The sequence below is a fragment of the Malaclemys terrapin genome, chromosome 1 (genome assembly GCF_027887155.1).
Source record: "Malaclemys terrapin pileata isolate rMalTer1 chromosome 1, rMalTer1.hap1, whole genome shotgun sequence".
NCBI lineage: Eukaryota > Metazoa > Chordata > Testudines > Emydidae > Malaclemys > Malaclemys terrapin.
This window is the reverse complement of record NC_071505.1, coordinates 31,328,927-31,341,302: the sequence shown is the minus strand read 5'-3', so window position 1 is coordinate 31,341,302 and position 12,376 is coordinate 31,328,927. Positions and strand designations below refer to the sequence as shown.

At 47.8% G+C, this 12,376-nt stretch overlaps 1 protein-coding gene across 2 annotated transcripts in view; it reads left to right on the top strand.

Annotated features, from left to right (window-relative positions):
- The window catches only part of CERK (ceramide kinase), a 73,545-nt gene that overhangs the window by 3,456 nt on the left and 57,713 nt on the right, over window positions 1-12,376 (top strand). Inside the window, exon 1 of one of the 2 annotated variants that reach the window (XM_054019776.1) lies at window positions 2,613-2,862. The exons of the other annotated variant lie outside the window; for it this stretch is intronic. Coding sequence (XP_053875751.1) covers window positions 2,721-2,862 — 142 coding nt within the window. The 5' untranslated portion in view covers window positions 2,613-2,720. Of the gene's footprint in view, window positions 1-2,612; window positions 2,863-12,376 lie in introns of those variants that run through there. 2 annotated transcript variants of the gene reach the window in all.

The window sequence follows — 12,376 nt, the reverse complement described above, 5'->3', positions numbered from 1 at the left end:
GGGTGCTGAGGGCACACGGGCACGGCCTGAGCGGTGAGAGTCCCAGGCGGTGCTGGGTGCTGAGGGCACACGGGCACGGCCTGAGCGGTGAGAGTCCCAGGCGGTGCTGGGTGCAGGGGGCACACGGGCACGGCCTGAGCGGTGGGAGTCCCAGGCGGTGCTGGGTGCAGGGGGCACATGGGCACGGCCTGAGTGGTGAGAGTCCCAGGCGGTGCTAGGTTGCAGAGGGCACGTGGGCACGGCCTGAGTGGTGAGAGTTCCAGGCGGTCCTGGGTGCAGAGGGCACGTGGGCACGGCCTGAGCGGTGAGAGTCCCAGGCGGTGCTAGGTTGCAGAGGGCACGTGGGCACGGCCTGAGCGGTGAGAGTCCCAGACGGTGCTGGGCTGCAGAGGGCACATGGGCACGGCCTGAGCGGTGAGAGTCCCAACGGTGCTGGGCTGCAGGGGACACACGGGCACGGCCTGAGCGGTGAGAGTCCCAACGGTGCTGGGTGCAGAGGGCACACGGGCACGGCCTGAGCGGTGAGAGTCCCAGGCGGTGCTGGGCTGCCGAGGGCACACGGACACGGCCTGAGCGGTGAGAGTCCCAGGCGGTGCTGGGTGCAGGGGGCACACGGGCACGGCCTGAGCGGTGAGAGTCCCAGGCGGTGCTGGGCTGCTGAGGGCACATGGGCACGGCCTGAGCGGTGAGAGTCCCAGGCGGTGCTGGGTGCAGAGGGCACACGGGCACGGCCTGTGCGGTGAGAGTCCCAGATGGTGCTGGGTGCTGAGGGCACACGGGCACGGCCTGACACGGTGAGAGTCCCAGGCGGTGCTGGGTGCAGGGGGCACATGGGCATGGCCTGAGCGGTGAGAGTCCCAGGCGGTGCTGGGTGCAGGGGGCACATGGGCACGGCCTGAGCGGTGAGAGTCCCAGGCGGTGCTGGGTGCAGAGGGCACATGGGCACGGCCTGACACGGTGAGAGTCCCAGGCGGTGCTGGGTGCTGAGGGCACACGGGCACGGCCTGAGCGGTGAGAGTCCCAGGCGGTGCTGGGTGCTGAGGGCACACGGGCACGGCCTGAGCGGTGAGAGTCCCAGGCGGTGCTGGGTGCAGGGGGCACACGGGCACGGCCTGAGTGGTGGGAGTCCCAGGCGGTGCTGGGTGCAGGGGGCACACGGGCACGGCCTGAGCGGTGGGAGTCCCAGGCGGTGCTGGGTGCAGGGGGCACACGGGCACGGCCTGAGCGGTGAGAGTCCCAGGCGGTGCTGGGTGCAGGGGGCACACGGGCATGGCCTGAGCGGTGAGAGTCCCAGGCGGTGCTGGGTGCAGAGGGCACATGGGCACGGCCTGACACGGTGAGAGTCCCAGGCAGTGCTGGGTGCAGAGGGCACATGGGCACGGCCTGACACGGTGAGAGTCCCAGGCGGTGCTGGGTGCTGAGGGCACACGGGCACGGCCTGAGCGGTGAGAGTCCCAGGCGGTGCTGGGTGCAGGGGGCACACGGGCACGGCCTGAGCGGTGGGAGTCCCAGGCGGTGCTGGGTGCTGAGGGCACACGGGCACGGCCTGAGCGGTGAGAGTCCCAGGCGGTGCTGGGTGCAGGGGGCACACGGGCATGGCCTGAGCGGTGAGAGTCCCAGGCGGTGCTGGGTGCAGGGGGCACACGGGCATGGCCTGAGCGGTGAGAGTCCCAGGCGGTGCTGGGTGCAGAGGGCACATGGGCACGGCCTGACACGGTGAGAGTCCCAGGCGGTGCTGGGTGCTGAGGGCACACGGGCACGGCCTGAGCGGTGAGAGTCCCAGGCGGTGCTGGGTGCTGAGGGCACACGGGCACGGCCTGAGCGGTGAGAGTCCCAGGCGGTGCTGGGTGCAGGGGGCACACGGGCACGGCCTGAGCGGTGGGAGTCCCAGGCGGTGCTGGGTGCAGGGGGCACACGGGCACGGCCTGAGCGGTGAGAGTCCCAGGCGGTGCTGGGTGCAGGGGGCACACGGGCACGGCCTGAGCGGTGGGAGTCCCAGGCGGTGCTGGGTGCAGGGGGCACACGGGCACGGCCTGAGCGGTGAGAGTCCCAGGCGGTGCTGGGTGCAGGGGGCACACGGGCACGGCCTGAGCGGTGAGAGTCCCAGGCGGTGCTGGGTGCAGGGGGCACACGGGCACGGCCTGAGCGGTGGGAGTCCCAGGCGGTGCTGGGTGCAGAGGGCACACGGGCACGGCCTGAGCGGTGAGAGTCCCAGGCGGTGCTGGGTGCAGGGGGCACACGGGCACGGCCTGAGCGGTGAGAGTCCCAGGCGGTGCTGGGTGCAGAGGGCACACGGGCACGGCCTGAGCGGTGAGAGTCCCAGGCGGTGCTGGGTGCAGGGGGCACACGGGCACGGCCTGAGCGGTGAGAGTCCCAACGGTGCTGGGCCTGGGCTGCACAGCCTGACGCTTCGCCACTACGGGGATCGGGCAGGCGCCGCCCTTGGCCCCAGCGCCGCGTAGGACCCTGCCCGCAAGTTCTCCGCAGGTACCTCGCGGATGGCGAGGCTTCACCCCCGGTGTTGATTTGCATACGCGCCCCTCCCAGCGGAGATTTGCATACGTGCTGACGATGCCGCTCCGCCCCGCCCCCTGGGCAATTGCCGGATAGCGGTGAGGCCGGGCCCCGTTAGGCGCTGGCTGCCGCCATCCCGGTGCCCAGCAGCGGGGCAGTCCCGGGCCATGCGTCGCGGGGCAGCCGTGTACCGGCACTGAGCGCCCATGGAGCAGCCCGCGGGCGGCCGGCGGCCCCGGCTCGTCTCCTCGCTGGCGCTCGGGCAGCGCGCCTGGGAAGTCACCTTAGAGTGGGAGCGGGGGCTGCTGTCCTGGGGGGATCCGCAGCCTCCCCGGGGCCGGGACGGCGGTGAGTAATGGGGCCTGGCGGGAGGAGGGGTCGGGCAAACTGTAGGGGGCTGGGGGTATAGTGCAGGGGCTCTGGCAGGTGGGGGGTTGTATAGTGTGGGGTTTGAGTGGCTCTGGGGTGGGGGTTGGATAATGGGGGGTTTGGGGAGCTCTGGAGTGGGGGGGTATAGTGGGGGACACTGGAGAGGCTCTGGCAGTAGTGGAGGGTTGGATAATGGGTTGGTGGGTGGGATAGTGGGGGGATACTGGAGGGGCTCTGATAGTAGTGGGGGGATACTGGAGGGGCTCTGATAGTAGTGGGGGGATACTGGAGGGGCTCTGAAATGTGAGGGGTTGTATAATGTGGGGGGGGGAGGTTGGAGTGGTTCTGGAGGCTCCCACGGAGTGCATCTGTTTCTGTTCTTGTCTGCTTGTGCCCTTGGCGCCAGCGTGTGTATCACTGAGATGCATGGGGGAGGTAACTCACATACTATAAAGATAAGGCACCTTCTTCCTATGTCCAACCAGCTCTTATGAAAAGGGACAGACCAGTTAATAGTGTAAGCAGTTGCGAACATGTCTGCTTTCTCTTAAAGGGTGTAATGTTCCAAAGGTTCCTGCTCTTTCCTCTCTCCTTTTGGGTCCAGAATGGAGTTGGGAAATGTCGTTCTTTTCCCAGGGGGTTCTGATTCTTTGTAAACATGGTGGTGGTGTTTAGCCTATGGTATATTTGTAGTATATTTGGTGCAATATTTACTAGAGGCTTCTCAAGTGTTCCTGAAAAATAGATTTTTAATACAGGTTAGTTTGCACGGCATCAGCAACTTTTTCTTAACTAACAGTTTAAGAAGTAGATGACATGCTGAGGACAAAGTAGGAAAGCCATATATTTAGGGCAGGGCTGTGGGGTCCAGTGTTTAAAATAGATTAAACAGCTGATGAGAATTAATAGTAAAACAGTTTTGCAAACTTCTTCTCCTGTTGGGTTCATTCACCAAGTTTCTTCATAATTATGGGAGAGGCTGCATGCATAGACTTTGGACCACATTGACAAGCTCATAATGATTTGACAGGGCACTAATGAGGGATTGTTTTCACCCTCAACCACAAGAGCTTGTCAGCAGATATAAAGCCAAGTGTGCATAGTCCTGTTTCTGCACACTATACATAGATACTAATAGCTGAAAAAAAGTGCTCATTTTGAGGATCTTGCAGGTGGCTTTTAGTCACTTTGAGAGCCATTGGAGTTAAGGGTTTTAGCTGAAAATGTTACAGCAACTAGCAGATCTAAAATCAGAATACTTATTAAAATATTCAAGCCACAATGTAATTTACTACTTTTATCACTTAATGGATGTGTCCTTTGAGACTTCAGAAAAAACTGCATCTGTGAAATAGTGTTTGCAATTGAAATGGAAACTTGCAGTGTGTTTGCAGAACTGACTGCTTAATAATTCAAGTATTTCTCAGGCATGCATTCCTCTTAAGAACAAAGGTGGTAGTTGCCTGGTGTTATGAGGCCTCTAAATTACTAACACAGTATAACTGAGGGTCAAGGCCCCGTTATGCTGTATGCTACACTCATGTAATAAGACAGTCTCTGCCACGAAGACCTTATGAGTCTTGGGGCTAAATCTTGCTAGTATATCATTGCAGATACCACTGTGCCTATACAAATCTTCCTTGGCTTCATGGTAATGGGTAAGTGGGAAAAGGAGAAAAGGAGGAAGGACAAGATAACAAGTGGCGCTATCATGTTTAGTATAATCAGAAGTCACAACACACCAACTGCTTAGCCAGTGTATACTCTGGAGTACAAAAACACGGGCTAATATGTTTACACTATTTTCTGAAAACCTCAAAATGTTAAATAATGTTTTAGTGCATATTCACATATTGTTTTTCTGTTTCATCTTCAAATTAATTGCAGCTGGATATAGTAGAATAACTGTTGCTTTAAAACAGTGATGAAAACATTTCTTTCCTTTTTATCTAAGTTAGCTGACTTTGTTATGGCCAAGGAAGCACTTTAATGCTAAGCCATTATAGCTTCAGGCACTTATTACTTTCCAGATAAGTTTATCCTTTGAGCTGTTGCATGATCCCTCAGCTGAAAAGTGAAACTTCTTTTGCCAAGTCTTGTGAAGTCTCCTGGGTCATATGAACTATCACAGTGAGATAAGAGAAGTTCTTCACATAGTAAGAAATTTGATATTATGTATCCATTTGTCTGTAAAAAAGCTTAACTTCAAACTTGGGATATGCATTCAACTCACTGGAAGAGAAGTGTCTGACAAGTTTGAAGAAATTTGATATTAGAAATAATGGAGTTATCTTTTGGAAACTTCCTGTATATGAATGATATCAAATTTCCTATTAAATTTTAAATAATGTGCATAGGTAAGGCTATAATTTAGTCATGGGTATTTTTAGTAAAAGTCATGGAGAGGTCATGGGCAATAAACTAAAATTCATGGTCCGTGACCTTTACTGGGGCCCCCTGGGGGTGCTGCTGCATGGGGGGGAGGGCGCTCTGGGGGTGCTGCTGCTCAGGTGGTTCCCAGGGACAGCTGCACTGGCTGCTGCTTGGGAGGTCACCAGGGCTGCTGAAGTGGCTGGCTGCTGCAGAAGTCATGGAGGTCGTGGAAAGTCATGGGATCCATGACTTCCTCCACCTCTGTGACAGAGAGACAGCCTTATGCATAGGTAGTGCTTTATCCCTGTTGTAGTGTCATGGTTATTTCAACAATTTCATTTATCTCAAGATGTTTGTGGCCCTTGTTACGACCGTAAGTGCTTCACAATCTTTAATGTATTTAGCCTCACAATATCCCTATGAAGTAGGAAAGTACTGTTATCTCTATTTCACAGGTTGAGTGTGGGGACTGAGATACTCAGAACAATGAAGTGATTTGACAAGGTCACACAAGAAGTCTGTGGCAGAGCTGAGTTGAACCTGGCTATCTCAAATCCCATGTTAGTGCCCTGACCGTTGGATAATCCTTTCATTCTGATTAGTTATGTTTTTACTGCTCTTTAAAATAGCTGAATATATTTTTGTCCACACTGTAATGTGCTTTCCCCTCCCCCTCGTAAAAACCTGCCTCAGAAAGCAACTATAGTGCACACATGTCCGGAAATGAAATTATGTGGCCAAGTGCAGTTTTTTTTTTTTTTTTTTGCAAAAGTGCAAATCCAGAGTGACTCCTATATTGTGCAAAAACAAAAAGGAGTACTTGTGGCACCTTAGAAGACTGCCAATGCAGCATGCACACAGGTCCCTAGGTCCTAGCTTAACACAGGCTTGGACCCTCCAGCCCTGCAGGATCTTGGGACCTAGGTTAGCATAATTGGTGTGTGGATAAAAGGGGGGTTAGGCTTGAGCCCGGGCTCACATTGCTGTGTAGAAATACCCTTAGTAGTTAGTTGATGCATAGGCTAGAGTGGGGCTGCTTTTGAACTGGCGCCTCTTGTGCAGATGACATACTTCCTCCAGACTGTCACTTCTCAACCAGGAGTCTGAGTCCCCTGGGTGGGGGGGAGCGGGACAGAAGCAAGTTCCAGGGGGTCCACCAAGCATGGCCAGCATTAGATTCACTGGGGACCAGGGCAGAAAGCCAAAGCTTCATGATGCCCTCTGTGGTGTGGGGCCCCAAATAATTGCCTTGCTTGCTACACCCTAAAGCCACCTTGGTTTTTATATGCAGAAAAACAGTTGTGGCACAGCTTGGGCCAAGGAGTTTTTATTGCATGTTGAGGGGGCCTCAGAAAGAAAAAGGTTGAGAACCCCTGCTCCAGACCATGAACGAGCCACAGAACTTACTGGACATGCTCCCAGCACTCTAGCTTCGGGACCAATGGCTGCTTATATGCTGCTACTTGCTCTTGACTATTTTCTGCTGGGGTGGGACATGCACTGGGCAAGATGGCTGCTGCAAAGCAGATGGTATACCCCATAATCCTTTGCAAATAGAATATTGTGTCTGGTCATTCTACATGCAAAAAATTGAGGTTGGCTGAGAGGTGTGAAAAAGCACAATGAACTTGACTCTTCTTGGTATGCCTTCCTAAGCACTAGGAATCAGGGCAGGCCCTATTATCAAATTTGGCTGCAGTCCTGCAAAAGTCTGTTTAAGACACACTGGTAAATAAAGAGTAAAAACAAGGAAAATTGCAAGTGTGCACTTCTGAAGGCACAGGTACACTTTATGAAGAAAATAATTCAGAATCTGAAGTGCATGCTCCTTTTAACAGCTTGATGTGTGATTTGTGGAGTGTACAGTTAGCTACTGCAGCAATATTTACTAGAACTCCCCGGGTGTCTCCTGTTGCCTTTTAGGTCCTCTGTGCTCTGGAGGCCTCAGTACAGTCTATACAAGGACTTGGGAATATGGAAGAAATGTGTGCTGGTAACATATAAATGAACATTTATGGGGAGGATTGGCAGCCACCCAAAAGTACCTGAGTGAAGAGGCAGTAATTTGGTAAAGATTGACTGCCTTTTAAAAGTTGATCGGTCATGATCAGGGCATTGCTGTGCAGTATATCTAAATATAAATTTACCTATGCACAGCTGTATAAAATTATGCATTTTTATGAGTGGCTTGTAGTTATCACATGATCATTAAATTAAAACAATCATTGTCTCAACCTTAGCGAAGAGAGCACTTTCTTAATGTCTGTTTAGCTTCCAGTTATTATCTATCCTTTTGGACTTCGACATATCTGTTGTGAAAGTTATTTGGTACTTCTATAAAACAGGAAAACACTGGTGAGCAGGAAGGGATTGCTCATAAAGAGTGTTCAAATGCCCACTTGTCTCCTTCCTGCCCAAATACAGAAACTGCTAAAGAGAACTTGCTCAAACTTCCCAAAAGGGAACAGTTTGCAAGGGAGGAGGGGAAATTCCTCCTGCCTGCAGAGATTAAAAATAAAGCTTAATCTGAAAAACTAACAATTTATAAGTTTTCAAATTAGGAGGATTTGTGGAAAGTCTTGAGTCTTGTATGCCCACTCTGTGAAAAATTTCTTTTGTCAGGAAAAGTGTTTAGACCTTCAGTTATATGTGGTACTTATAAAGACCTCTAATGAACTGTTAGATATAAAGCTTATCTATATTCATACCATTTTATGTAGGCTTTAAATCCTAGGCATTACAAATGAAAAAGCCTATTAGTTTCTCCTCCCCCTGCTAGTGCAGGGTTATTAACTACAATATATTTTCAAGAGTTTTCGTCAGTCTAGTTTAAATAAGCAACACAATGAGGCTCCCACTTTCTTTGGGAGACTACTATGGTCTAATAGATTTCAGTGTTTAGGAAAAAATTTTCCCTCAAGTTTATCTTAAATTATGTCTTTGCTCCTCTGTTACTTCCAGTTATACTACTACTTCCTTGGTATATTAATGCTCTTCAAATACTTATAACGTTTGTCCCCACAACCGCACCTCAAAAAAATATATAGTCCTTAGTCATTAATTACATTTAGTTTTGAGTAGCCAAGCTTCACATTTAATATTTTCTGTTATTAGTTCCTCCAGGTCTTCAATCATTCTATTTTTGGGGGGGGATCGCAACAACTTGTTGATATCTTCCTGGCCTAAGTGCCTGGAGTCAATTCAGCATTTAGGTGCGGCTTTGACAGTCATTTGGAGAGGAGCTATAATTTCTCTGCTCTCTAACGTGAAACTTTTATATTGGCAAACCAGACTCCGATGTCTAGGGCTTTTTGACTGCACTTTCATAATAGAGAGCATTGTGTAGGGAACAAGGTATCAGACCAAGAGTCAGAAGATCCGGGTTCTATTTCTGGCCATGCCAGTGACCTCTGCTATGCAACCTTGGGCACATATCTTCACCTCTTTCCCTTCTTTCCTTCCTGCCCCTTGTTTCTAACTGTGTTTTAGATTGTAAACTCTGATATCTCACTTTGTATGGTGCCTAGTACAAAGTGGCAACATATTTAGTGAGAGCCTCTAAGGTACAAATTAATACAAATATTCAATTTGCTGTCTGGTCTTATTTCACATCCATTGTGAAACTTTCAAACTGTATGGGACAGTAGGTCTTTAGCCAAAGATGAGGTCAGCCAATAAAACTCAAATGAATTGCTAATATGCCTGTGGGGTAAGTGAAAATTATGGGGAAATGTGGCAGCAGCCCCTGCATTGTAGGTTGCCCATCACTTTTCCTTATATAACTGAATAATCTAAAATAAAACTGGTAGGAAGTGTGTAATGAGAAGTTCTACAAGCTGATGTTTCTGTCAATGGGAGAAATTGTCATACTAAGTGCTCAGTGAAATATGCGTATATATTAATAGAATCATAGAAGGTTAGGGTTGGAAGAGACCTCAGTGCTGTAAACGTGTGACAAGAGTGGAACTGTTTTCAAGTATCTGCACTGTAAAAAAACAAAAGAAATAGTATTTTTCAGTTTACCTAATACAAGTACCGTAGTGCAATCTCTTTATCATGAAAGTTGAACTTAACAAATGTAGAATTATGTACAAAAGAACTTGTACTCAAAAACAAAACAATGTAAAACTTCAGAGCCTACAAGTCTACTCAGTCCTCTTCTTGTTCAGCCAATCATTCAGATAAACAAGTTTGTTTACATTTGCAGGAGTTAATGTTGCTCGCTTCTTGTTTACAGTGTCACCTGAAAGTGAGAACAGGCGTTCGCATGGCATTGTTATAGCTGGCATCACAAGATATTTACGTGCCAGAGGTGCTGAAGATTCATATGTCCCTTCCTGCTTCAACTGCCATTCCAGGGAACATGCATCCATGCTGATGACTGGTAACAGTCCATAACCGTGCAGATAGATACACATTCATTTTCATTATCTGAGTCAGATGCCACCAGCAGAAGGTTGATTTTCCTTTTTTAGTAATTCGGGTTTTGTAGTTTCTGCATTGGAGTGTTGCTCTTTTAAGACTTCGGAAAGCATGCTCCACATCTCGTCCCTCTCAAATTATGGGAGGCACTTCAGATTCTTAAACCTTCAGTTGAGTGCTGTAGCTGTCTTTAGAAATCTCACATTGGTACCTTTGCGTTTTGTCAAATGTCCAGTGAAAGTGTTCTTAAAATGAACAACATGTGCTGGGTCAATATCCAAGACTGCTATAACATGAAATATATAGCACAATGTGGGTAAAACAGAGCAGAGGACATATAATTCTCCCCCCCCCAAGGAGTTCAGTCACAAATTTAATTAACACATTATTTTTTTAACAAGCATCATCAGCATGGAAGCATGTCCTTTGGGGAATGGTGGCCAAAGCACGAAGGGGAATATGAATCTTTTGCGCCTCTGGCACGTAAATATCTTGTGACACTGGCTACAGCAGTGCCATGCAAATACCTGTTCTCACTTTTTGGTAATATTGTAAATAAGAAGCAGGCAGTATTATCTCCTGTAAATGTAAACAATCTTGTTTGTACTAGCATGGCTGGACAAGAGGTAGGACTGCGTGGACTTGTAGGCTCTAAAGTTTTACATTTGTCTTTGAGCGCAGTTATGTAACAAACAAAAAATCTACATTTGTAAGTTGCACTTTCATGGCAAAGAGATTGCACTGTAGTACTTGGAAAATGCTATTTCTTTATCATTTTTTACAGTACAAATATTTGTAATAAAAAATAATATACACTTTGATTTCAGTTACAGCACAGAATACAATATATATGAAAATGTAGAAAAACATCCAAAATACTTACTAAATTTTGTTTGGTATTCTGTTTTTTAACTGTGTGATTAAAACTATGAATAATTGCAATTAATTGTTTTGAGTTGAGTTAACTGCAATGAATCGACAGCCCTAAAGGAAAGGGTTAAAAAACTGGGCATGTTTAGTCTTTAGAAAAGAAAACTGTGGGGAGACCTGATAAGTCTTCAAATATGTTAAGAGATGTTATAAAGAGGATGGTGATCAGTGGTTTGCTATGTCCCTTTAAACCCATTACTACTAATCCTAAAAGGCCAAGGGAGCTTTAGGTTAGATATTAGAAAATTTTTCATAATTCTTCTAATTTCCTAATTTTAAGGGTAGTATATAGCTTTCAATCACCATAATTTGAGGTTTATTAGGAACAGTTTGGACAAACACCTGCCAGGGATGGTCTAGATTTACTTGGTCCTATCTTAGCACAGGGCTTGATGACTTCTTGAGGTCCCTTCCAGCCCTACATGTTTGTCACTCTATCATCTTTAAAATTGCACTTTTTGTGATTAGAATTCCACACTGACCTTCACTGTGCTTGCTTTTCTTGTGTGTCACAATGAAACAGTGATGATTTTTTCTTTACGTATAAAGGAAAGAGAATCCTAAGTATTGTCACTCGCCAATATGGCATAAAATGTGTATTAGGAAAGCAACAAGTAGCATACTCTATGCTGAGATCTTGTTCTTGAAATGAATATGTCTAAAAGAAATAATCTTAACTTCAGTGACATCAGATAATTATCCTAACGTTATTTTGAAGAGTTGATAAGGAACTAAGGGGTTGGAAACACAATAGTAGCCAGTGTTTCTAGCATTTTTCTGGTGCTTGTGTATTTAAATGTATATGTGTTACAGTTTTAAGCTAGCTACGCTCATATTCCCCCTCTGTGGTCCAGAAAGGGCTCCTGCTTCAGCTCCCAGCCATTACCTCTCTTGGGAGAGACTGATGTCTCTCTTCCTCCTGACCAGGGATTTTAAGGCAGTGTGGCTCCCTGCCTGACATTGTGATATCCCCAGCAAGCCAAACTGCCTAAAAGGCCAGTGCCTGTACTTTGCTTTCCCTCCAAGGGCTATGAGCAATGTATTGCCCCAAGTTATAAGTTACCACTGAGTTCCTTCTGAGCAAGCACATTTATTCTTAAGGTAAAAGAATTAAAGAGAAAACATATTTAAAGGAACCTACACACATGCTTCAAAGCTTACCAGAGGTCACCCCCCAACTCCAATCTACAGCTCTCCTAGGTTTAATTCCTTCAAAACCCACAACTAGGTTTTCCCCATGGCTTCTAGATCCAGAACAGAGACTGTGCAGGTCAGCTATTTATTTTACAGTTTAGGCCTTTGAGCTTGTCCTGATAACATGTAATCAGCAGGCAAAAACTCTCTCTGCAGGGCATATCTTCAAAAGGCTGGGATTTCACATAACCAGAGTTGGGGAAATTGCATTAATCTCTGCCTAGGAATTCCCTAGGAAATCCACTTAATACTGATTGTCCCAAAAGTCCATATTTCTTTGATACATTTTCAGTATAGACTTTGAACTCCCAGGTCTCACATCTGTGACATCTTCTCCCTAGAGAGAGTACATAAAATCCTGACCCCCCACTAATACATAAACTTAATACATGAAGGTATTCAAGGGTACGGCAGGGAAATGCCATACATGTCACAGTATAATCTAAAGTAACATGCTAATTTTGAATTCAGGATTTAATATTCACAATTTACTAAAAATATTTTATCATTAGACTATTTACTGTTACTTTAGTAATATTAACAAAGCCAAGTATCAGAAAATGCTCTCGGCTGT